The following is a 24649-nucleotide window of genomic DNA, read 5'->3' as shown; positions in this document are numbered from 1 at the left end:
CGCCTTCGAGAGGGCGTAGGGGATAGTTCTGGGAGGAGGATGCGCCCCATTTTTGGATAGTGCTGACCTAGAGAGCTGATCTTGATATTTTGGTGGTTTGGAGTTCATAGTTCGGTGTGCTTATAAATTATTTTGTAGTTTGTATTGGCGGATGATGTAAATATTTGGAAGTGTAATATATGCTTGGTGGTTTGTCGATTTGTTCCTTCCTGGTGTTCTCCAATTTTAATGTCCGGGATTTTTGATTGCTTCTGCCGCGAGTTAACTCTGATGGATCGTTGGGTCGGCGACGTTATTCCTGGGACGTCGCACTCTGTTCGACCGGAGGCGGGATGTCGCGGGCTCGACGGGGGTTCGGGGCGTGACATTCCCCCCGTCTTGGAAGGCTGGCAGCTAGGCACCCGTTTAGTTAGTGAAAATCTTATGCATTTTAATTTATATTTCGAGAAATATGTTTAGTATATGTATCATACCTCAAATTCATACCGACATTATAGGGAATGATAGGCCTTCCCATAAAGTACTAAGCCTTTAACGTAAAAATATTTAAACCATTTTCAAAAGGAATTCACTTGCACTCTCAATTTACTAAAATTCATTTGGTAAATGTCATTCAAAGTCACCTCATATCACTCTCCACGTGCTCCCGTTTACTCTTTTCGTTCTTGTGACCTAGAATGGAAATAAAAGGGGAACGCACAATCGCAGCATAGCAAGTAATATTCAGCGTCATTTCTATGACGTTAAGTAACAAGTAATGCAGCCTTATAACTATGTACTGCCAATATGCATCATGAAAGTCATACCAACGGATATTCTCAAAAAACCTAATTTAAATTGTTCATGGGCTTATATGGTGTTTTATAAGCCTCCAAGGTAGCTATGATTATGATAAAAAAGTGAAAAAGGGTTAGACCTAACTACAGTCTATATCTTTCACTTGTAGCTACGACACAACACAACTTTGAGTCGTGGATGCAGTAACTATGGTCTATTCCGACATCGGTTCATGCTTTGTTTTGGTTAAGAATAACATTTTACTATTAAATGAAGGCACTAATATATATATAATATTTTTTATTCCGGTAACTTGTCCGTGTCACCGAGCCATATTTTCCATTAGGAGTGCTTTGAAAAAAAGTTTTGACTTTTTTGGGCGTAAAACCATTTGAGTTCACAAAAAAGAAACTAGAAAAAATTTTGTGTGACAATCCTCAGCATGAAATATATATTTTGGTTTTTCATAAGGTAGTTCAAATGCTATTATAACACGGTTCAAATACTATTCAATTATTTTCTCATGAATGTTCACATATCCTAAATTTCCAGTAGGCTAATATTGCGTTTGTCTATACATACATGAGCTTCTAGATCCACCATTTCTCACAAGTTTGTCAGTCCAACGGCTTGTTGACGATCACGTTATTCGAGGTGGAGTAAATCCAAACCAAATCACATGTACGCACGAATGTTAAAAATGCTTCGCAATAAAGACTAGATGAGTACAAACAGGTGGCTCTTGATTAAAGAAAGATTCTTGGTTTCAAAACCCAATAACTTTGCACATGCTATCACCACAGATTTCATAGCGCCTTTTTTTTATAATGACAAGAAATCAATTAACTAATTAATTAGTGTCCAGTCCACGAAACTGGTACGCGGTCTTCAGTCAAAATAAGTCCATATGTTCATACCTATTAAGTATCTTGGTCCATACTTAAGCACCATATTTTTCCAAAGTTCTACTATCATTAATAAGTCTAATATTTTTTTGCTGGTACACTTGATTCTGCGTGTAATTATATATCTCTTGAGTGGGCCATGAGGTAGATTATTATATAGCAAGGAAAACACAACTTCTCAGAGGTTGGGAATGAAAATTTCGAGGAAGCCAGCAAAGTTGTTTTTATCACCGAGCTCATGTTTTTCCAAAGTTGCTTGTCGGTTTGTGCAATGATCGAGTCCACTAGGACGAGCACTGATCTATAATATTCACTGCTTTCGTCGGCCATAGAGAAGCTTGTGTCCCTCTGACCATCCGAATAAAGCGGTGGTACGCGGTATTCGGTGAAAATAAGTCCATGTGTTCACACCTTTAGATGTCTCGGTCATAGTACTAAAAAAAAGTCATGCATCTCTATCCTCTTAGTATAAGAATAAATCAAGAAGAAGATCAAGTGGTAATGAACAAACTACCTAAAATCACTGTATCGGATCTTAAGCTAATAGTCGTTGCTGATTGGCAAACTCCATCATCCAATGGCTTCTTCATCGAAACCCAAAAGGATTTACGACGTCTTCTTGAGTTTCAGAGGTGCAGACTTGCGCAACAACTTTCTCAGTCATCTCTACAAATCTTTAGAGCAAAATGGAATATACACTTTTGTTGATAGCGAGGAGCTGAGGAAGGGAGACCAAATATCGCCAGTGCTTATGAAGGCCATCGAGCAATCATGCATTGCAATCATCGTTTTCTCGGAGGATTATGCTTCCTCGCGATGGTGCTTGGAAGAGGTGGCAAAGATTATGGAGTGCAAGGAACAAAAGGACCTCACTGTTCTACCAGTTTTTTATAAAGTGGATCCAAGAGAAGTGAGAAGGGGGAGAGAGAGTTATGGGAGAGTTCTAGCTAAGCATGAGTCCAAGTTCGGAAAGGATTCGGAGGAAGTGAAGAGATGGAAGAAAGCTCTTTTCAACGTGGGTAGCTTATCCGGATGGCATTTGAACGATGGGTAAGTTGAGTGGAGTTCATATTTTGCGCAAGAAACCAATCTTTACAAAGTATAAAGACTGTTTGTAAAAAAGAATAAATGAATCGACACACATGATGTCAACTATAATATGTTAATACTTGATCTACCAATGGATAAAATGTTAAGTAGTGTTATTGCACCTACCCCATTTCTTTGGAAGGAGTAAGAAAGCTCGCAAGGTCAGTTACAAGATAATTAGTGTGTATAGGCCATGTAAGGCAATGACACGGTGCTTTAGGGTATTTAATAGTTTTCAAAGTCCTAAATAGCTCTTTTTGATGAAGTGTATAGATATATCACATATAAAAGTCAAAAGCAAAACTAAGTAAATCGTCATATATAAATCAAAAGAGCATGAATCACTTGGATGACTAAAAGTTGAACCCCGGAATGGTTGTTTTGATTGGTGTGGAGCTCTTGGAGTTCTAATTCAACTAGGTGGATATATATATCTATAATCTGAAAATGTGATGCATTGCTTTATCATTATTAGCTTATGATTGCTCATATGATGCTCCAACTTCTTTTTCTGTTTTTGACAGAGATGAGTCAAAGCTTATACAAAAAATTGTGAAGGAGATCTCTAATCACCTAGACCGAAAACCTTTGCATGTTGCTAAGCACCCGGTTGGGATAGATTCCCAAGTGATTAAGTTGAAATCGACGTTAAATCTGGAGTCTGATGATGGTATTCTCATGGCGGGATTATGGGGACAGGGAGGTATAGGGAAGACAAGTTTAGCAAAAGCTCTTTACAATGCTATATTTAGACAATTTGAGGGTTCATGTTTTCTGGCAAATGTTCGAGAAACTTCAAAAGGTAGCACGGGTCTAGTTAATTTGCAAGAAATATTACTAAAAGATATATTATTACTAAAAAAAAAATTACAAGTGTCCAACGTCGATGAAGGTATTAATATAATACAACACAGACTTGGTTGCAAGAAAGTTCTCCTCATCCTTGATGACGTCGATGACTTGCGCCAATTAAATGCTTTAGCAGGAGAAGGCAAGTGGTTTGGTAATGAGAGTAGGATCATTATTACCACAAGAGATAAACATTTGCTAACTTGTCACGGGATAAATCAAGATCATGTGTATGAAGTTGAAGCACTAGATGACAATCAAGCTCATGAGCTGCTTTGTAAGCATGCTTTTCAGAAGCACCAAATCAAAACAGATCTAGTGGATAGTGCTCTGAATTATTGTAAAGGCCTCCCTTTAGCGCTTGAGGTGTTGGGTTCCTTATTATGTGGTACATCGGAAGACATATGGGAAAGTACACTAATGAAACTTTCTAGGATTCCTAACAAAACCATTAATAATGTGCTCAAAATGAGTTACGATGGACTAGATGAAAATGAGAAAGAGATCTTTCTCCACATTGCTTGCTTCTTTAAGGGGCAGGAAAGAGAGTATACAAACAAGGTTCTCAACAGTTGCGATCTCCAGACAGCTGTAGGATTCGAAATTCTTATTAAGAGGTCCTTGATAAGAATTGAGACCAAAATCCTAGAAATGCATGACTTAATTCAATTGATGGGTATGGATATTGTGAAACAAGAATGTCGCGATGATCCCGGAAGACGCACTAGGCTATGGCTATATGATGATGTTGTTGATGTTTTGTCACGTGACATGGTAAGACCTGCGAACACGATCAAAATTGTGCTTCTTATCTTTGACTTTAATTACTAAAAATGCATAACCTAAATAATCTTGTATGTACAGGGAGATTGTGCTGTAAAAGCCATAGTGTTGGAGCTACCTGAGCCGACAAACATGTATATTGGTCCTGATGCTTTTACAAAAATGAGAAGGTTGAGATTACTCATCATGCACAATGTGCATAATGCTTTCCAAGGTCCTTTATGTCTTTCTCATGAGCTTAGATGGTTTGAATGGCCTGGATGTGCTCCCTCCGTTCCAGAATTTTCCTCTGGTCGAAATAAATTAGTGGGATTTGATGTGAGCAAAAGCAGCATCACAGTAGTGCTAAAACAATTTACGGTGAGGATTTACCTACATAGACCTTTTTATTATTTATTTCATTTGTATGTGTATATGCTTGTTACGTGTACTTGTACACAAAAGGAAGTGGTATTCCTATGTTTTAGAAATCACTTCTCTATTTTCTTTCAAAATGACCCTAATAACTTGCTGTTTGAAATATTTTTACGTGCATCAAAATTGGCATTTGAAAAATTAAGCTAAATAACTTTATTAGAAATATGTAATGGAAACATTTGTTGTTAAAAATAGACGGAACGAAGGAACTTGTCGAAAGAGAAAAATATTTCAAAATTTGAAAGTTTTTATGAAGGTCATTGGATCATAAGAAAATTCAAATTTTAATTTTAATCACGTGAGAGATTAAATAGAATAACCAACTTCATGTATTTGTCCATGGGTATAATATCTGTGATATAAGTTATTGAGGATAATTGATGAAAGGAATAACAAAATATTAAAATCACTTTAAAATGTTTACCAAAGTTGGTTTTGCTGTTTTTGCAGGACTTCCCAAATATGAAGTACATGAATTTAAGTGAATGTGAGATGCTAATTAGTATGCCCGACCTCTCATGTGCTCCAAATCTCGAGGAATTGAATCTCGAGAATTGCAAAAATTTGGTAGAAGCACACGAGTCTATTGCATATCATGACAATTTACAGGTTTTGACTTTAAAGGGGTGCTCTGAACTTAGCGTTTTCCCAAATGAGCTCAAGTCGAGAAATCTTCGAGCTCTCCATCTTGTAAATTGCACAAAACTTGGAAGGTTCCCTGATATTCCACAAAAATTAGGCCTAAAAGAGCTTGCTTTACAAGGGACCGCTATTAGAGAACTTCCTACATCAATAGAAAATCTAGTCTCTTTGGAGAGAATGAATGTAGGTGATTGCAAGAACCTCGTAAGTCTTCCGTCTAGCATTTACAAGTTACAAAACATTGAAAAGTTGATTCTTGAGGGTTGCACAAAATTATTCGGGTTTCCAAAGTACGAGGATTTAGCTGATCCACACATGAAGACTGGACTTCCAAAGTTACTCTACTTGAACCTTAGGGGATGTAATCTGTCCGAAGTAAAATTTCTTGAGAATCTTTCATGTTTTCCCTTGTTGGATTGTTTAGTTCTGGCGGAGAACAAAATTACTAGCCTTCCCACATCCATCAATAAGCGTGATAGTTTGACCTTTTTGGAAGTTCAAGATTGCCATCAATTACAAGAGATTCTTGAGCTTCCACCATTTTTGGATTTTTTGGGGGCGGTTAATTGCGAATCTCTGCAAAAGATTGGAAAATTTACTTCATCTCATGATTTTGTCCGAAGAGTGTTTACCATGGATCATATTTTCTCACGTAACCAGGTTAGATTCTCTCTCTCTCTCTCTCTCTCTCTCTCTCTCTCTCTCTCTCTCTCTCTCTCTCTCTCTCTCATGCGCTCATTCATGTGGAGTATGTGCGTGCTGTAGTGTGTGCTTGTATATTGCAAAATCAGAAAACGCAAGATTTGAGGCTTAAGAAAAGGGCAGCTACCGTACTTTTATGGGAATGATTTCTATCGCATGAGACCTGTACATTAATGCAAGCATGGATCAGTGGATCTCTACTCATTTTAGAGCTCTAGTTCGAAATGGATTGCTTACTAAACTCCAATTGAATTCATTTATTTGGTTATGAATAACAAATTTGGGTACATTCTAACGGTTTTCTTAAAACAGAATAGTCGTGGTTTCTTTGCCTCGCTCCCTGGAGGAGATATGCCAAAGTGGGTCATCCCTGTTAAAGAGGATTTCATATCTTTCATGGTTTCAAAGGACTTGTATGACAAATTTCTTGGATTTGCTCTCTGTGCCGTTGTTAAAACTGATAACGAGACAAAGCAACACTCAGCTAAGATTACACTTAGTGTTAACGGCAAACGTCGGCTAACCATCGAAAATATTTTCGGATTGTTGGATTCGGATCATATCTGGTTTAGCTATATACCTTCTAAACCACGGGGAGTAGTCGATTTTGATCAAATTGAGGGGAGTTATGCACAATTTCACCTTGCAATATCTGGCAAAATCATAAAAAAGTTGGGATTCCGAATAATATGCAAGCAATTAGATGACGATTTAGAGGGTGTGCTTCAAGACAATCAGCTAATTGATCCAGCTTTCCTCTATGAAGTTAGTCATGACTCAACAGATTCAGAAGCTGAGAGTTCACTAGTTCAGACTGAAATAGATTTGCAGAAAGACTTGGAAGACTGTCAAATAAGCACCAAGAAGTATAGTCAAATAGCGCCAAAGAGAAATCATAATCCTATTCTCACTCAAGGCATACGAACCAAGACTATGTTGACTTCCAATTCGGTTGGTGGAGATGAGTACGGTGGCGTTGTTGGCTTACAGCTTTTGTTGTCAGAATGATGGAACTTGCCAAGGAAGCAATTCGTAGGTCAGTAAAATCAGCTGATCTTGGTTAAAATGCCTTCTTTCTTCTTGTTCCTTCTTGTTTTCCTTTCTCAGAAAAACCGGTAACACGCTGTTAGTACCTACTTTTGCCCAAGTTAACTGTACATCCTAACTAAAATCCTGTTGTTCTTTCTTCTCTTTTGTCACTTTTCTTTGTATTTAGTTTTTCTCTCTTCTTTTGGGGGATCCTCTTTTCTCTGCCATGGGCAAACTTCGGACTCCACCGATGCCACTTTCAACGTCACGACTGCTCCTCTTCCATCCGACACCACCGAGCTCTGACGAATGTAAGATCGCCACCTGCCGATGGAGGCGATGAATAGAAGAAGAAGTTCGTCTCCCTAAAACAGAGTCTTTATCGAAGCCACGGCGACGGAGGCCGGCGAGCGGAGGCGACGGACTACCACCGCCGTCCGAATCAATGGATACTGATGACGTTGCTTCGGGTGAACCATTCTCTCCTGAGGTTTTGGGCTTTGTTCAGCTTGCTATGGATCAGGTAAAGCCTGGCACATCCGAATTGTATTAGTTGATGTGATACTTGAGCTGGATTTTGAATTCGATTCGTTTGGTGCTACTATTGCGTGGGGACCCGATTAATGTGTCGTTCAATTTGTTTGAGAGATGTTGAACTAGTGTTTCTTTGTAAGATTTGTCTGTGGATGATTGGTAGTGAATTCATTGGTAATCGACGTTAGACGCTGCAAAATCTGTGACAATCTCTAGAAGGTATAGCTTTTCTTGAGAGAGAGAGAGAGAGAGAGAGAGAGAGAGAGAGAGAGAGAGAGATTTTGGGGGTGCTTTTGACATGTCTGGGAAATGTAGTATGTACCTATCATAAAGATGTGCAGCTGGTGACAGGTTTGCCAGGACAATTGAATTTTGAGAAACTTCGATCACTAGGATAGGACTCTTTGGCTAAGTTTTGTCAGGCACTTGAACAGGCAAAACTATAGAGGGATGAAGAAGTTGCAGTGAGATGGCAAGCCACCACGAAGTATTGCTTGACAGTCGAGTCATTTTACCCCTTTTTGACTTTGGCAACTGGGGAGAAATAAAACCAATTCTAGTTAGGGCACGACAGTAATATGAACATCGGCTTGTGCCCATGGATAACTGGTTAGGTGGTTATTTACTCTCGCCCTGTGGACTGTTCATATGAAAAAGAAAAGAATCATGAGAAACACGGTGTTTGCATAAATTGTTCTGTTGAATAGAGACAAAAGCACACGAAGCTGATTGTCAATTCTGATTTCTGTGGCCTTTGCAACAGTTTAAAGTTCTCTTTTTATCCTTATGTTCCACAGCGTTTATGAAGGAAATTGAGCTACAAACTAAAACTCCCAGAAGCTTCTTGAATGTTTTAGTGGAACCTGATTAATGAAAGATAAACTTCTGAGGTACCAATAATAAGATGCACCGGAGTGAGCAACATGTAGTTTCTCAAATTTGCTGCTGTTTTTGCTTTGGTGTTCTTACAGCCATGTCAGTTTAAGTGTTAGGTGGGATTTGCATCTGAATTACAGGATGAGTATGTACTAATAATCATTACTTGGAAATTTGTGACCAGTATATTATACATGACCTGCAAGATCTTGATGATATAGCTATGAGACATGGATTCATTCCATTAGTAGCTGCATACTGATACTGAGATATTTCTACTGCTGGCAACTTGATGCTGATTTCCCCTTGAATTGCCTGTATGCACGTACGAGGGAAATTCAAACTCTTATACTCATATTTTTCCTCCGAACAAGTAACAAGACCAATTTGCTTTTCTGATAGAAGGCAAAGCTTGCTTTGGACAGCTTTGAAGTTCCAGTTGGGTAAGAAACAGATTTTCAGTAACCAGGTGCATCTCAGATATGCTACTACTTTATTTTCTAATTAAGATGATTAGTATTTTTAGTCCTAATTAATAAATGATTTCATGTTGTACTTTTTTTAAATTATACTTTGAATGAACAGCTGTGTGATTGTTGAGGAAGGGCATCTTATTGTGGCAGGAAGAAACAGGACTAATGAGACACAGAATGTATGTCTATCATTGCTTCTCCACCCCTTTATATAAATTTTGGCCGGCGGCACTTTGTTGTTGTTCTGAATTGATACCCTCACATTATCCACTCGTAGTTATTGTTGATCTTTTTTGTGTTTCTGCCTTAAATATTTCTATAATATATGATAAAATAGTATATCTGAACAAATCTGTTAAAAAGTGGAATTTTCTGTGCATTATTAGTCTGTAAATGGTTTTGTTCCCATTATTCTTTCATAAAATATGACTAAAGCTAACAATAGCAAGAATCTTGGTTTACTATGTACAATGTTTCATGTTTCTCATTTGCCACTGTGCTCTGTCTGAATTTTGGACCAAGAACAGTCAAAGAAAAAGGTTCAATGAGGAGAGAGAAAATTGGGGAATGACATTTATTTTTTTGAAAGATATAAAGCCGTTGCAAGCTGCTGGACCAGAATGTTGACTGCTCATGGATTGTGTTGTATTGCATGCTTGAATATGTCAATGAGTACTGATTGCCTAAAACAGATTATAAATTTATAGATTATTCTGAGTACATGTTTATTCTTTACATTACAGAAGAGTGAGTTGTTATCGTGGCTTCACCTCTCTTGATTAAAAAGATGTAGAGAGAGATGCAAAATTCTAAAGGTATGGGAAGCGAGTTAAGAGACTTTGCAAAATCTCAGGGATAGGGAGGATAACTGCAATTTCACATAAAATTTCAAAGAATATAACGCTTGAGTACTAGAAATTAGATCGAACACCTAATAGTAAGGAGAATGCTCTTCAAACAATGTCCACACCTTCACATTGAAGAGCAACAAGAGTTGTCCATGCTTCACGCATAAGATCCTCTCTTAGACTCTTAGTGTTGTGGGTATTTGAAGAAAGAACTGAAATTCCGGATAAGGTGTGTTGACGAATCTGTCTTAAAGACAGTGGTTCTTCCAATTGGAGTCATGATCTAATGCAATTGGCTCTGATGAAAATCCTGTCCCTACGATACAATGTACACACTGTAATTTTCCCCACTTAGTCTGCAGACCGAGCAAAGGCTGAACATAATTCAAGCCTTGAAAGTATAGTCAACATGGAGCAGATACGAAAGAGGCAATTTGAAGATGAAATAGATTTGGAATCAAATGTTAAGCAAGAGTAAAAAATAAATAAACGTGAAGGAGAAAACATTTTTCATGAAATGCATTTCCTAAGTTTATGTTGATACTACAATAAGAGCAACTTTCTCTCTACAAAGCTCCTAAGTTTGATATGCTTTCTTTATTTTTCTCCTTGCGCATTCCTAGGCAACAAGACATGTAGAAATGGAAGCACTTGACGTTCTTTTTGAATAGTGGCGGAGGACTAGATTTTCATCTGCAGAAGTTGCAGAGAGGTTTTCAGCATGCTCTCTTTATGTGACATGTGAACCATGCATAATGTGTGCAGCAGCATTATCGATCATTGATACATCTGTTGATCATACTGAAATAAAACTAAACTTTCATAAAATTTGATTAGTCATAAATGATTAGATGAATCTTAGCCATTTTTAGGTATAAAAATGGCTGTGCAAATGATAAATTTGGAGGCTATGGTTCAATACTGCCGATGCATTCAAGTAGCTCTGAGCTATCCATTAGGTCAGTTTCTGAACTTGCTTTTGTGCTGATTTGGTATCTACGTAGCTCCACTTTGAAATTGTGACATATGATATTTGACAACTAAAGCTTACCACAGGTTTGTGACTCCTTATGTTTATTACTGATGGATGTGGTTTCGTAGTAATTCTGCTTGTTGTCGCACTTTGAATATTAGGACACATAACAATGAAAACAAATGGAGGTTTATGGAAAATAATTTTTCACCTTTTCTGTCCTTTTCCAAGTCTAAATGGAAGAAAGTCGAGTTTCCTTTTTTTTTTTTTTTTAATTCTATGCAACTTGTTAGATATTTCTTTTTTTGTTTTGCCCTAAACATTTACTGTTCTGGGAAGTACTGCAAGTTAAGGTAACATTAGTTTGTTCTTTCCATTTCTCTTTCCCCCCCTGTTTCTTCATCTCATTTTCCTCGCTTTTTTCCATTGCAGTGAGATTCTTTGATGTCTTTAATGTTATCAAGTTTAAAGCGGGAAATATAGCATCTTCAAAGAAATATGATTGAGCTATGAGGAAATTATGCTTTTTGATATGTCATGGGCAATGTACTTAATAAAGAAATCTCTTTTTCTTGTTTATTAGTTGCAATTGTCTCCTCTTGCATACATGAGGGCATGTGCTTGGTAAATTGTGGTGTATGGCATGTATTTCCATTATGATTTTTCATCTGTCTAACGCTGCCATGATCTAACATTTCATGTTTCCTGAGATTGTCCAGAAGTCATCAATTTTTTACTCAGACTTTGTCGACATAAAAGCTAAAAACGTAATGAAATAAGATCTGTTTCATTGTGATTTGAGCAGTACATGGAGTAGCTAATGTAGATTACAGACAATGTCTTTCTGTTGAATTATCAGTTTTGAAAGAAGAAACTCAAGTACGGGGAGGAGGGGAGGGGGGGTGGGGTGGGGTGTTGGAGGAGCAAGAGTATGAGTAAAAAATTTTAGGGGGGAAAAAATAAGCCATGAAAATTTTAGAGCAAGAGATTGATACATATGCTGCTCTTGATAATCTGGTTATAAGGAAGAAGAAAGAGTAAGTATGAGTGAAAAATTTTAGGGGGAAAAAAATAAGCCATGAAAACTCTAACTTTTAAAGCAAGAAATTGATACTTATGCTGCTCTTAAGAGTCTGATTAGAAGTCAAAAGTATTGTGGGAAATATGAACTAGCTCATTGCCTTTCTGAATAGGACATCAAGCAAGAGGACGCATCTTTCAGATAAAGTACCACCTTGCTCAATTTCCACCGTGTGGAGCTCAAAAACTAGCCCTAATCATTGCATAGTTTCATGTTAGAGAGAATGAGACAGTTGTTATAACGGTGAGCATGGTTCATATGCAATGTTTGGAAGATGTAGCTAATTGAAACCGATCCTAGCCAGTATTAGTAGACAAGTCATTTGCAAATCTTCTCTCTATCAGATTCCCCATGCCAATATCTCTCTGAAGAGAACTTGCCATCCATGTTAAAAGCCCCGAAGTATCCCCTGTTTACAGCTATTGTTTGTCATAGGGTACACTTCAGAGATAATTTACTTGCCTGAAAACCTATTTCCTGGAGTACAGACATTTCTTAAAATTGATATTCTTAGGACCTAAGCGTAAACTTCCTACGTTGAGCACATTCCTTTATTGGTGAACTTGTTTTTGCCTAGATGGCACCTTCTTTTGCAAAGTGCTTTCATTAGTCTGCTAAATTATATCTTGCTTGATATTTGGACATGTTTTGCAAATGGAATCTGTCATTGGGTGGTTTTCACATAAATTTCATCTATGTTTCCCCTTTCATGTGTCTACCCGATTTATGAATGTTTCCAACTTTTTTCTTGTTTCTCTTGCAGTAATGGAAATTCTGGATCAAAGTGTTTCAAATGTTGTGGAGGTATAATGGCATCAGAAGCGATTTCTCTTCTTCAAGATTTTTATGAATGAGGAAACCCAGATGGTATGAACGACGATCAACCATTTTAACCAGATGAACTGTCTGTTCAAAAGAATGCTATAATCTTGTAGTTAGCAGCTATTTACATTGGATAACCTCAGGGAAATGATCGTTCTTTTTCAATGGACCCCTAATTAAATGCACTCTTTAAGAGGCCTTTATGAGCATAATAGAGCAATTCTACCTTACAAACCAAAGTTTACTTTATCAATCAATGAACTTGAGCATTATGCCTGCTAGCAACATCTCCCTGAAGGACCCCTCCGAATAAAGCTCTTTCAAAATCTAATGCTATGGTCTTTCTAGCACTCATCCCCATTCATATTGCTTGAGAAGAATTCAGGAAGCCTCATTTTAATTCTACTTTTCAATCAATTCTCTCAACCAGCTAGAGAGAACTGTAGCTGGGACTTTCCGTAATTTTGGAAATCTTGCTGAACAACTCTCTCTCTCTCTCTCTCTCTCTCTCTCTCTCTCTCTCTCTCTCTCTCTCTCGCGCGCGTCCATATGTAAATGGTTTTTTTCAGTAAAATATGTTGTTGTACCGTTGGTCTGGAGAATTATCTACCCAGATTCCAGGTAAATAAAACTGGCCCAGTGGAATTGTTTGTAATTATATAAAGGATAATAAAATTGGTAGCATAGAATTAGTGGGTCGTTGGCTGCATAAGAATCCATTCAGAAGTTTGACACATCAAGGATAAGGTGCACATCTTGAGATGGTGGGTACACTTGTCCAGACCGACACTAAGTATAGTTGCTTCAGTGGAGTAGCGTTCAGCCATGTAATGGTTGCTATGAATAGGCATAGAACTTGCCTAGTAAACAAAAAGGTAGAGTTTCAGAAACCCAGTCTTTTCTTTTGGCCAATTTTCAGATGCCCTGTTTATCAAATCTAGCTTTTCTCTAGACTGGGTATTCTTAGCCGGATTGCCATCTGAGAAATGAAACATCTTGTCCTTTGTTTAGAGATGAAGTTAGTTGATAATCTGTTGGTTAGACTCTGTTAGGAGAAGTATCTTCGTCCTTGATCCCTATCGTGAATTACTAAACCTATAGGGTTCTTGGTCGAGCAAATTCTCGAATTTGAGCTCTTCAGTTGCAAATATTTCAAGAGACTGATCAGATTATAACCTTTTCATGCTTCTGAGATAATTAGTAAGCTTTGGAGACTCATACATACAGAAAAGATGGCCTTGAAATAATTTGTCTACGCAATGATAAAATGAATTTCGTTTTCTTCTCTGTTTCATAGAACCCTGTAACATGACTATCATTTCTCTTCGCCATTTTTCCATCTTTTTCTATTTATTTGCTGTTTATGACATTGTGGAATTTATGATTTGTTTAAGTATTATAGATATATGCTGAATGCTAATATTTGGATTTCAGCTCCAAAGCCTCACAAGTCTCATGTTACTCAAGCTTCTCATTAGATCTGCATGCATTGATTCTTCCTGTTGAATCCTCTCATGGCTTTGCATGACTAGGTAAGACCTTTGGATTAGGATTATTGCTTCTCTGAACATCCTGGACATCATGTATGGTATTATGATGCAACTCTGCTGCATATTGAATGATTGTCAGTTACTTGTGCATAGAACAAGTGGGCTGCATGGTGTGACCTTCTAGAGTATAGCCTGTTAAAAGGGAATGGCACGGATTAGGGCACTGTGCAATTTTTCTTGCTGTGGCAGTAGGAAGTGATGCTCATGCTAAGATTAATAATACCTCTAGCTATAGATTTCCTTGTATCATAGTAGTCAATCACAACGAGGATGCTATAAAGGTCTTCAAGATGAAGTAAGACAACATCCTTGCTCTTCATTCTTAATTCTTGGTTTATTCTGAATATATTGCTCATTGTTCTTATTCCTGTTAGTTAATCTCTTCACTTGACTATAACCCAAGTCAAACTTGCTGTTGAAAGGTAGTTCTCATTCTTGAGGTGAACTCATCGCAAAATTACTTTTGAACTATAGTTTTCTGACTCTTTGTATTCTACATGTAAAGCGCAAATCTGGATGTGACATCTCATTGGTGCTGATTCTAGCATAATAAGATTCTCTCCCGTTTGTGTGTGATGTCAGAAACAACTAATTATTTTGTTTCGAGATCTTACAAAATTTAATAATTACAGTGCGTTCAGATAGCCCTTTAAGTATAGAGATCCGTGTCAATATTATTGATGATTATTCACATTCCTTTTCATGGCAAGAGGATGCAGTTAGACATTTAGCATCCCAAAAGTGTTCAAAATTCAGTGCACTCTTACTGACAATGCATGTGCCATTTACTGCTTTTCCAATCACAGAATTTCATCAAGGGACCCACGAAAGGAAGCGTGATACTTGTCCGGATCAATTTTTGCCCGGATGTTCATGTGCTTACTGAGGGTTGCAGCTGTGATCAGAAGTCCATTTCATGCTTTAACTTGATAATCAGATTGTTAAGATAATTTACGGCATAAACTGTGTAGGCATCACTTTTCTGATGCTAATTTTTGTCATCAACATATCCAATAATCGAGCTTATTTTTTGTTCTAGCTTTTTGAACTTTGAGTTATTCTTGATGTGTTATTGATGTGTCTGAGCTCAAGAGTTCTGAACTATATCATGTGTCATCCCTAATGATGATAAAGAGGTTAATGATTTGCATGTGTTTCATGTAGATTTCCTAGCAAATAATTGCAATGACTGGATTCAAGGTTTCCGCTTATACCGATTATTTCATAAATACTTGAATTTGTAATAATGATGAGTCAATTAATGTTTTGATCTTTGTTGGCTTTGCCTAGCATATTATTGTGAGGAAGTCTCAGTGATTTGATCGGTCACGTGGCGACCATGATTGGTTGAGATAGTCACGTGGTGGCTCGAAAAGTACATGAAAAACTCAATATTTTGCTCGGTCAAGGGGCAATTTGCAATTGCTTCTTCCCTATGTGTGCTTTCATTTACTGACGTGATCTCTTTTCTTCTGGTAATAAAATGTCGAAATTTGAGTGTTTTTTCTTTTTGCGAGTCATGATTATGTTCTTATCATTGTCTAGTAAAACGTAGAAAATACCAAACCATTTGCCCAAAAGACCACAGTCTAAAATAAATAGGAAAATGGTGATTTTGAACCATAATCCGTTAGGACTTTTTATCAATTTGTGGGGGTTCTTTTCTACGTTGAATATTAGTTCTATTCTATTAATTTCACGTCGTGATATGATCTGGGTCGTGGGAATTGCGATCTAGAAGTTTCAGAAATTTTTGGAATAAATTTTAGACCTAATAGACAAGCTTCAAATTGGATGTCGATTTCTGTTCATATGTCTATATTGGATTGATTATCATATTACCCACAGCGATGTCGGTCATTTTGTGCCTTTAATTTCGAATCAATTCCATTCGGGGCACCTACATGCATAGGTAAAACTCCTCGTAATTTTATCGAGTGTTAATGGTAAAAATTCCTCATAATTGGACCATCATTAGGCTAGTAGATGCATGGGTAAGCTTCGTGATTCTATTTCCGATCTTAATGACAGTTTGATTGCGTGCAATTTCGAGTTATTATGCATTTACACGAGAATGCATTTGACTGGCTATAGAGTTATTCAGAAGCTTTTCTGTTATTGGGTCTATCTCTCAATAAATCAGGGACTACTACAGAATTTAATCAGGATTTTCGATGATTAATATTTAACAAAATAAAAAAATAGAGCTTTAATTGCGCTCCAAAAGGGTCGGATTTTCTGTGTCTTTAAATTCGACCCGAAAGAAAAAACACAGCAGGTCATTAACTGGTCATCCCCGCACGAGTTGCAGAAGACTGTACGCGTGTGCAAGGCAAATGCCACGTGCGGAAGAAACGTGCGTGAATGCATGACAGCTTTTTTTGCGTCGCGCACCATGCGGTCTTTCGAGATATATTGGTATACATGCATAATTTTCTAGGAGCGAGGTGCTGCAAAATTACTATAATATATGAGCGATGTAGTAGCATTAGTCACTCCCTTTAGTATGGTACAAGGGTCATCTAATCTATTTTGCGAATATGCACATAATTTGGCTTGGGCATTTGAGATTTAGGAATATAACGTTAAACTTAAATTTTCTGATATCACGAAATACATAAGGTTTCATATCTTATTCATAATGGTCATGAGTAAATATGCATAGAAAAGGTGTTTTGTGTAAATGCTTGGCCATCAAAGTGACACATGTATAACAACATTTTGAGAATTTCCCTCTATTAATGTCGTCTCAAGCAATTCTTCTTTGTTACTTAAGGCGTATCCCACCGTCAACTCACCTGTAGCAAGCCGACTGAAAGCAAAGCGGTGTCTGGCATCCCGAATAACCATCGTGGTTTGATCAAGTGTGATCGACGAGCTTGGGGTTTGATCAAGTTCACTTCTTGGAACTCCAACGACTATCGCTGTGGTTGTCACTAGTTCATTGGACGGGGGAGATTGATTTTCCTTTGTCAATCTTTCTGACTTTCTTTCTTCTGTTTTAGTTGTCTAGAGGAGATCTGGGTTTAAAGTTTTGATTAGTAGTCTTGCGTTTTGCCGAAATAGGATCGCGGACGATGAAATACCTTTTAGCAAAAGTTTGATCTTTAATTTTTAATATGAATTGGGCTTTGTGGCGATTCTGATAGGAACTAATTTGCGTAATAAGGATTACTAATGGTAACTAAAGCGAATCTAGAGAATTTAAAGAATAAAGAATAGCAAATCGATAAAACTGGAAACTGGAATTGGATAAAAATTGCACAAATGTTATGGATTGCAGATCATTTACAACTAATGCCTCTTGGCATTATATAGCCTTGTACAAAATAGAACTGTCATCGTGCGGTTATTGTTAAATTACAAATTACAACTAACCTGGCTTCATGTAGATCGTCCTTAACTGCTCGTTCTTATCATAAGCAATTATATTATTCGGCATGTCCTTGAGCTTGACTTTTTTCTAGTCTTCGCTTACTACTGACCGTTTATCATTGCACGTCGCCGACCATCCTGGCCTACTACTCTTCTTAGATGACCATGGGTCTCGTGACATTAATTTGGCAACGGCTATTCACCGATCCTGCTGGCTCCATCGACAACCTAACATCGACCCATCATGACTTGGTATATGTTTGGGTGTCAACAACTTGGCATTGGAGTCAAATGTTCTGTCTCAAAGAAATAAAAAAAGGTCAAAAGCGCAGGGCAGTTTTGTAATTCCAGCCCATTGAAGCAACCTACTAGATGGAGAGCACAGCAATGAGATTCGATAGTTTCACCGATTAGATCCATCTCTTTCGTTTTCTATTTTTTATTCAAGTGGAGTGTGTATGCTCTATCCAGCAGGAGGGTTATACATTGCAGATCTAGATTATCTTAGGCATCGAAATATGGCTGGCTACCCACCAGATGTTCCTTTTTTCTTTTCTAAGTTTGTGTAAACTGCAGCCGTAAAGAACTTTTGGGAATTCTACATCTTGTCCATTATCACTCTTCAGAGAGCTAAGCCATCAAAGAAAGACATCTGGTTCGCCAGCATCCAGCTGTCGTGTGTACAATATATTCAGAAGAGAGGGAGAGAGAGATTTGCACTTGTTCTGTGGTTCAAGGAGGAGTTAATGGTTGGCCCAAAAAATCCAAATGGAGGTATTAATGAAGCCCAGGGGGTCACCGAAACGGGGTGACCCTAGGAGCTTCCTCTGAAACATGAATCCGTCGACATCTAAATTTTGATAACATATTTAATTGTTCGTTGAATAAACAATTAAGGATTATTCCAAAATCTAGACAAAAATATTAGTTAAATATGTGCATAGATACTATGAGCATTTTAATTACTAGTGATAAGGCCGCTTATCTTTACATTTAAATTGGATCGTCGACAAATGGACTTACATGAATGGTTGTGAACTTAATTGGATTAATTGGATTGAGCCCATAAGAGCATGAAATTTTGCCAAGACCATCGATGCCAAGGAGTCGAAAATTGCATAATTAAATGTCAAATTGGAAAATTAATCTATGAAAAGAAAAAGAAAACTTGGGGGCGATTAATCTTGATATTATCAAAATTCAAATCTTAGAGGATAATTAAGCAAATTGATTTGATATTATCACAATAAGAGAAGAGAAGAGTTTCTTATTGTTAAGATAGAGTATGTCTTTTAGAATTCGAATTATTAGGAAACGAGGGACATCTCTTACTCTTGAAAGAAACCCTAATTGTCAGCCCTATATAAACTCTATTATGTAAAGAGAAGGGAGGAGGACTATTGCTTCTCAAGAGGGGAACGGCCAAAATTTAGAGTGGAAAGCGTTTGCTTTCACAAAGGGTGGAAACTCTTTCAAAGCTTGAAAGAAGGGCAAAGGGTGTCTCTCTCGAAATATTCACGCTTCACACTCCAATTCCACGCCTTCACTTCTTCAACAGAGCATCATTGTAGCCAAGGCCGCAGAGGCTTTCCCCACACGACCTCCATCCCGATGACGCTGTGGTGGCTCCAGTCTCTGCTGCACTGCGTCTCACATCCGTCTCCATGCTGCACCAGCTGCACCATCCGAACCACACCGACGTAATATGCACTGACGCCAGTTCCTGCAATCTTTGCATGCTCAAATCGACCCGAGGAGTGTTGAGCCACCGCGAATCCAGCCCCACCACTAGTCTGGTGAACCTTCCAGCTAGTCCTCTTGAGTTTCTCGGTGCTTTCTTGCAGGTTTACCAGTGCCTTTGTCCGCGATCGGTGCTTTCTTGCAGGTTTACCGGTGCCTTTGTCCACGACCAGCAACGAAATCACCAGCGTACCTACAGTCCAACATCTTGTCTCCGCGACCAGTCAAGCCTCCAGGGAAGCCGACATCTCCATTACTCCTGAGAAGCCCTCACGATGCTCTCTTCCGTCCGTGATATTCAACACTGGAGCTTCCTTCATCGGCGTCTCACATATCGAAGAAATAAAGTTGAAGAAGACCAAGGCTGAAGAATATTGGTGAGCTTGAAAAGAAATACAATAATTTTGGTCAAGTAAGTCTAAGCGGTGGATTTATCTTCCCTTGGATTTTGTACAGAATTGACAATAATGTTATGGGTTTTGTGATCTTACTTCAAGCAAGCCAAACAATATTATTTTGGCAAGGAGATCATGAAGAGTTGGGGCGTGTTCGCTAGGCGCCTACCTCCACGAGAAGCGTGAGCTCTGTTCAGTCCCTTCTCTCCTATTTATGCATTTCTTTTCTTTTTTTTTAATGATTGTGATCATATTATGTTTGCGGTTGCTTCCTTTGTGCGGACGAAGCGGGGTTGGCTTTTGGAACTTACCTTTTTATTCCTCTATGTTTTTCCTTTTATAATCGGCGACATGATTATAATACCCCACAATTTCTATGTGTTTGGATAGTATTCAACTAGGAGTGATGTAGAAGAATCCAGATATGCACATTCACAAAATGATACTCTAGTTAGTCATGATCTTCGCCTTCTATATGGATGTTTTGTTCCATCCATTGAGCTTTTGAGTTTGCCGTAGAGACTGCATTTTTCTGTGCTTGCTTCGGCATTTTTGGAAGGTCAGTGTCAAATAATATATCCACGGTTTGATTATGAATATACAAACTTCAAATTTTCTAGTAATGGTGTGAAATGCATTCTGATGTTATTGCAAATGGTAAAGATTTTCTGGATTGCTTAAGAATTTGAAGTCCACAAATTCAAATCGAACCGTTGTCACCGAATATATTCTTTGACCATGATGTTCCAACCTTTTTATTAGAATCAATATAGAATGTGAAGATCACACATGATCATAACTCACAACTTTGTGAAGTGCATATCAAATTCTTTTACGTCACTCCCGGTTGAGTATCATCCTATTACATAGAAATTGGGGTGTATAATCTTATATGTCGCAAATTAAAAAAGGGAAATAAAATAAATAGAACACTAAAAGCTAAACTTGAAATCTGAACCTTCTTCGTCCGCATAGTAGTGGAAGAAAACAACCACAAACATCATATATACTGAGAGAAAGAGGAAATAAACAAGGCTCTTACTTATCGTGGAGGTGGGCTCCTTCGAGCGAGTGAGTGGCGGATTGTACAGAAGCTTGAAGCCATTGAATATCTCTACGGTGCGACCTTTGGAGTCCGATTGACGGGGGCTCATCTTCACTTCCATAAACTCTTCGGATTTTCTAAAAAATTTTTACTTCATGGATTCTCGATGGGGAGAGAGATTGCAGAAGAGGAGAAGGCGCAAAGAGAAATAGTAACAGAGAAAGATTGACAGAGGGTATAGAGTAAAGGTGGAAAGTGGGTCCACTATGTATACGTAATGATGAATGAATGGAGTGGTAGATGGCCGACATGGAAGGACAATCTTATGCAATATTTTTAGGTTTTAATTTGTGTCGAATAAGGAAAGTTTAATGACCCCTCACTATACTCTATTCTCCATAGTCTGTATGACGAGGATGCTATATTTTTCAGAATATCTGACTTTTGTCTCCCACTCTGCCCCTCGCAATTTTCTTTTTCATTAATATTTAGCTTTTTCACAGTTTAATTTATTAAATGTCCCGACAATATTTATTTTTCATTTTCCTATTAATTTTAAATTTTGCGATACTCTCATTTCAACTTTTTCAATTCGTAATCTCACAAAACTTTCACAGTATACGTTACAAATAAATTCGCATATATGTTCTTTTGAAATTTAGATAATATTTAGAGTTTTGATAAGAAAAGGAAAATATACTTTTTATTTAAACTAGATTTTAAACAAACAAGCCTTTGATTTGTAAGAGTAATATCTGCAAAAATTCTTACCAAGTCTTTTGACCATTTAGTACTACTACTATATTCTTTTGTTCACAATTTATTCCTTTTGCTCGACTTTTAAGATGATTATATTATCATATGAAATGTCAGCTCTACTAAAGGTCAGTCCTCCAAAAATAATTATCATGGCACATATCCATTTATGTTTAGTCATTTTGAATTGTTTTCATCTTTTAAAAAAACTTACAAAATATTATTTTAAAGACAAATAGAATCCCGAATGTGATATTCTATTTTGTCTTCTCGCTCACTTTGTGGTCCCATGTGACTTTGGGTGGTTCGGTAGAAAAAATTATAATGATACTTGTCTAAACAATTGATGTATCAACGTTCCTAGGAATAGTTATACTAATTGTCCCAACATTCCCCCTTTTCGCAAACCTCAAAAAAGCAAGCGATTTCGTTAAGGGTTAATACCACGAAAAACCCTAAACTGGTACACTTGTGACACATTTACCCCAAACTATTTTTTTGACCATAAAAAACCCCAAACTGGTACACCTGTGACAATTTTACCCTAAACTATTTTTTTAACCACCAAAAACCCCAAACTGGTACACTTGTGACAATTTTACCCTGAACTTACCAAAAAAAATCCCAAACTGGTACATATGTGACAATTTTACCCTGAATTAAAATTTTAATATTTTTTATTTTTTATTTATTTTTTTTTCATCTTCAACCTTTAGCCGGTCGCCGGTCCGGCGACCGGCCAGAGGCGGAAGCCGGCAAGAGCCGCCCTCGCCTGATCCGGCGAGGGCGGCCCTCGCCGACGTCGGGCGAGGGTGGCCCTCGCCGGCGTCGAGCGAGGGCTGTCCTCGCCCGATTTAGGCGAGGGCGGCCCTTGCTTGATGCAGGTGAAGGTCGCCCTCGCCTGCGTCGAGCGAGGGCGGCCCACGCTGGCTTCCACATTTGGCTGGTCACCGGACCGGCGACCGGCCAAAGGTTGAAGGTAAAGAAAAAAAAAAGAAAAGAAAAGAAAAAATAAAAAATAAAAATAATAATATTGAAAATTAGTTCGGGGTAAAATTGTCATATGTGTATCAGTTTGGGGTTTTTTGTGGTATGTTCGGGGTAAAATTGTCACAGGTGTACCGGTTCGGGATTTTTTATGGTAAAAAAAATAGTTTGGGGTAAATGTGTCACAAGCGTACCAGTTTAGGGTTTTTCGTGATATTAACCCTTTCGTTAATAGACTATAAATTAGTATTTAAACGAAAGGACCGTGTTTCGAAACTCAATAAGAGTCTTTGTTTTATAGTACACTAACTTTTCTTGAATAACTTTAATGTATGAATATTGGTCCACTTTATCTATACTCTATGTGACATGACAGATATTCTTAAACATCAAAAACCTCACATTCATTTTAATTAGGGATTAGTGCACTAGAAGTCCTAAAACTTATCAGGAAAGTGCAATTGAGTTCTAAAATTTTCAAAAAATGTAATCAAGTCCTAAAACTTGTCACGAAAGTGTAATCAAGTCCTAAAACTTTTAAAAAGTGTAATCAAGTCCTAAAACTTATCACGAAGGTGCAATCAAGTCCTAAAACTTTCAAAAAGTGCAATTAATAGAAGGATTTGATTGAACCAACTTGACAAGTTTTACAACTTGTTTGCACTTTCGTGACAAGTTTTAAGACTTGTTTACACTTTCGTGACAAATTTTAAGACTTGTTTGCACTTTTTGAAAATTTGAGGACTTAATTGCACTTTCTTTACAAGTTTTAGGACTTAATTGCATATTATGAAAATTTTATGACTCAATTGTACTTTCGTTACAAGTTTTAAAACTTTGAATGCACTTATCCCTTTAAATTATAATTGCGCTTGCACCCTTCTGAGTACATTGACATGGTAAACCATACTCTATTGGCCATTAAATGCGACCAACTTATTTAAAGGATTACTTATACTCTGCCGCATCAGTTAAATATTCTAATATATGTCTCAGTTTGAAACAATTAAAGAGATAATATCATATTTAAATATTGTTAACAATTACATTTCTTTTCTTAAAAATATAAGTTCGTTAAATATTGTTACTACTTATTTCATATTAGAGAGTATCTTTGGCCGCCCAACTTACTTGCTCTATTCCGTCTCTGATTACTATACACTTATCAATACAAGCAGCAAAAAAATGACAGTGAATATTGATTGCGTAAATGTAGGGAAATACTAGGCGCTATAGTTGATCTCACGGGATAATTATTCAAAAAGTCCTAAACTCATTATACAACAGCCATTTTGACCCTAATTTTTTCGATTTGGACCGAAATGTTTTGACGATTCTATTTATCATGAATGGCTTTAGTCATTTCTAGGTAGAGGTGACAAATGGATGAGTTGGGTTAGGTTTGGGTGGATCATAAATGGGTTCGACCCAAATCCACTCATTTAACTCACATTGACCCATTTATGGTGCGCATGAATACCATTCTGTGCCCGGGCGCTATTTCTGAACAGATATGATTTTTTTTTTATTCTGTGCCCGGAAACAATTTCTGAGTATTTGAAGGCGTTTGATAAATGTCCAAAATTTCTATTCCTAGAGTAGAAAAGAACATAAATGCGTTTGGTAACTATACAAAATTTCTGTTCCCAAATAATATTTTAATAATATTTTGAATTGTTTAAATTTTTTTTTTCTTTTTACTTTCTTCTTTGGCCATGACCGTGCCGCCGGCCGCGGCGACGGCCACAAACCCAGGGCGGCGAGGGCGTCACGGACCTCGCCGGCCGCCGCGGAGGGCGAGGGTCGCCCTCGCCGCGAGGGCGAGGGCCGGACCCTCGCCGCCCGGGCGAGGCGGCCTCGCCCGCAGACGGCGAGGTTTCTCGGCCTTGCCCAGATCTCGCGAGGCCGAGCCTCGCCAGCCTGGGCGAGCCGACCTCGCCGTCGCGACCGACGGCGAGGCTCGGCCTCGCTCGATCTGGCGAGGCCGCCTCGCCCGGGCGG

General features: G+C 37.9%; 1 protein-coding gene, 1 long non-coding RNA gene and 1 pseudogene across 2 annotated transcripts; all 3 read left to right on the top strand.

Moving 5' to 3' along the window:
* Positions 1 to 2251: 2251 nt before the first annotated feature.
* LOC115664299 (TMV resistance protein N-like) lies at positions 2252 to 7172 on the top strand. The gene is made up of 5 exons (XM_056315508.1): positions 2252 to 2732; positions 3296 to 4394; positions 4485 to 4763; positions 5271 to 6151; positions 6482 to 7172. Exons 1-5 carry the CDS (start codon positions 2260 to 2262, stop codon positions 7170 to 7172), a joined length of 3423 nt encoding a protein of 1140 aa, XP_056171483.1. The 5' UTR covers positions 2252 to 2259.
* A 254-nt stretch (positions 7173 to 7426) lies between these two features.
* The window catches only part of LOC115664372 (tRNA-specific adenosine deaminase TAD2-like), a 99671-nt pseudogene continuing 82448 nt past the window's right edge, over positions 7427 to 24649 (top strand).
* LOC130138695 (uncharacterized) lies at positions 9280 to 15388 on the top strand. The gene is made up of 5 exons (XR_008817028.1): positions 9280 to 9891; positions 10548 to 10636; positions 12742 to 12845; positions 14235 to 14332; positions 15157 to 15388. It is a non-coding gene; the product is annotated as an uncharacterized LOC130138695 (long non-coding RNA).

The sequence above is a fragment of the Syzygium oleosum genome, unplaced genomic scaffold (assembly GCF_021117445.2).
Source record: "Syzygium oleosum isolate NSW1041296 unplaced genomic scaffold, Sole_v2.1 Sole_v2.01, whole genome shotgun sequence".
In the NCBI taxonomy this organism is placed as follows: Eukaryota; Viridiplantae; Streptophyta; class Magnoliopsida; order Myrtales; family Myrtaceae; genus Syzygium; species Syzygium oleosum.
Note: the sequence above shows the minus strand (reverse complement) of the source record. Positions and strands in the feature narration are given on the sequence as shown.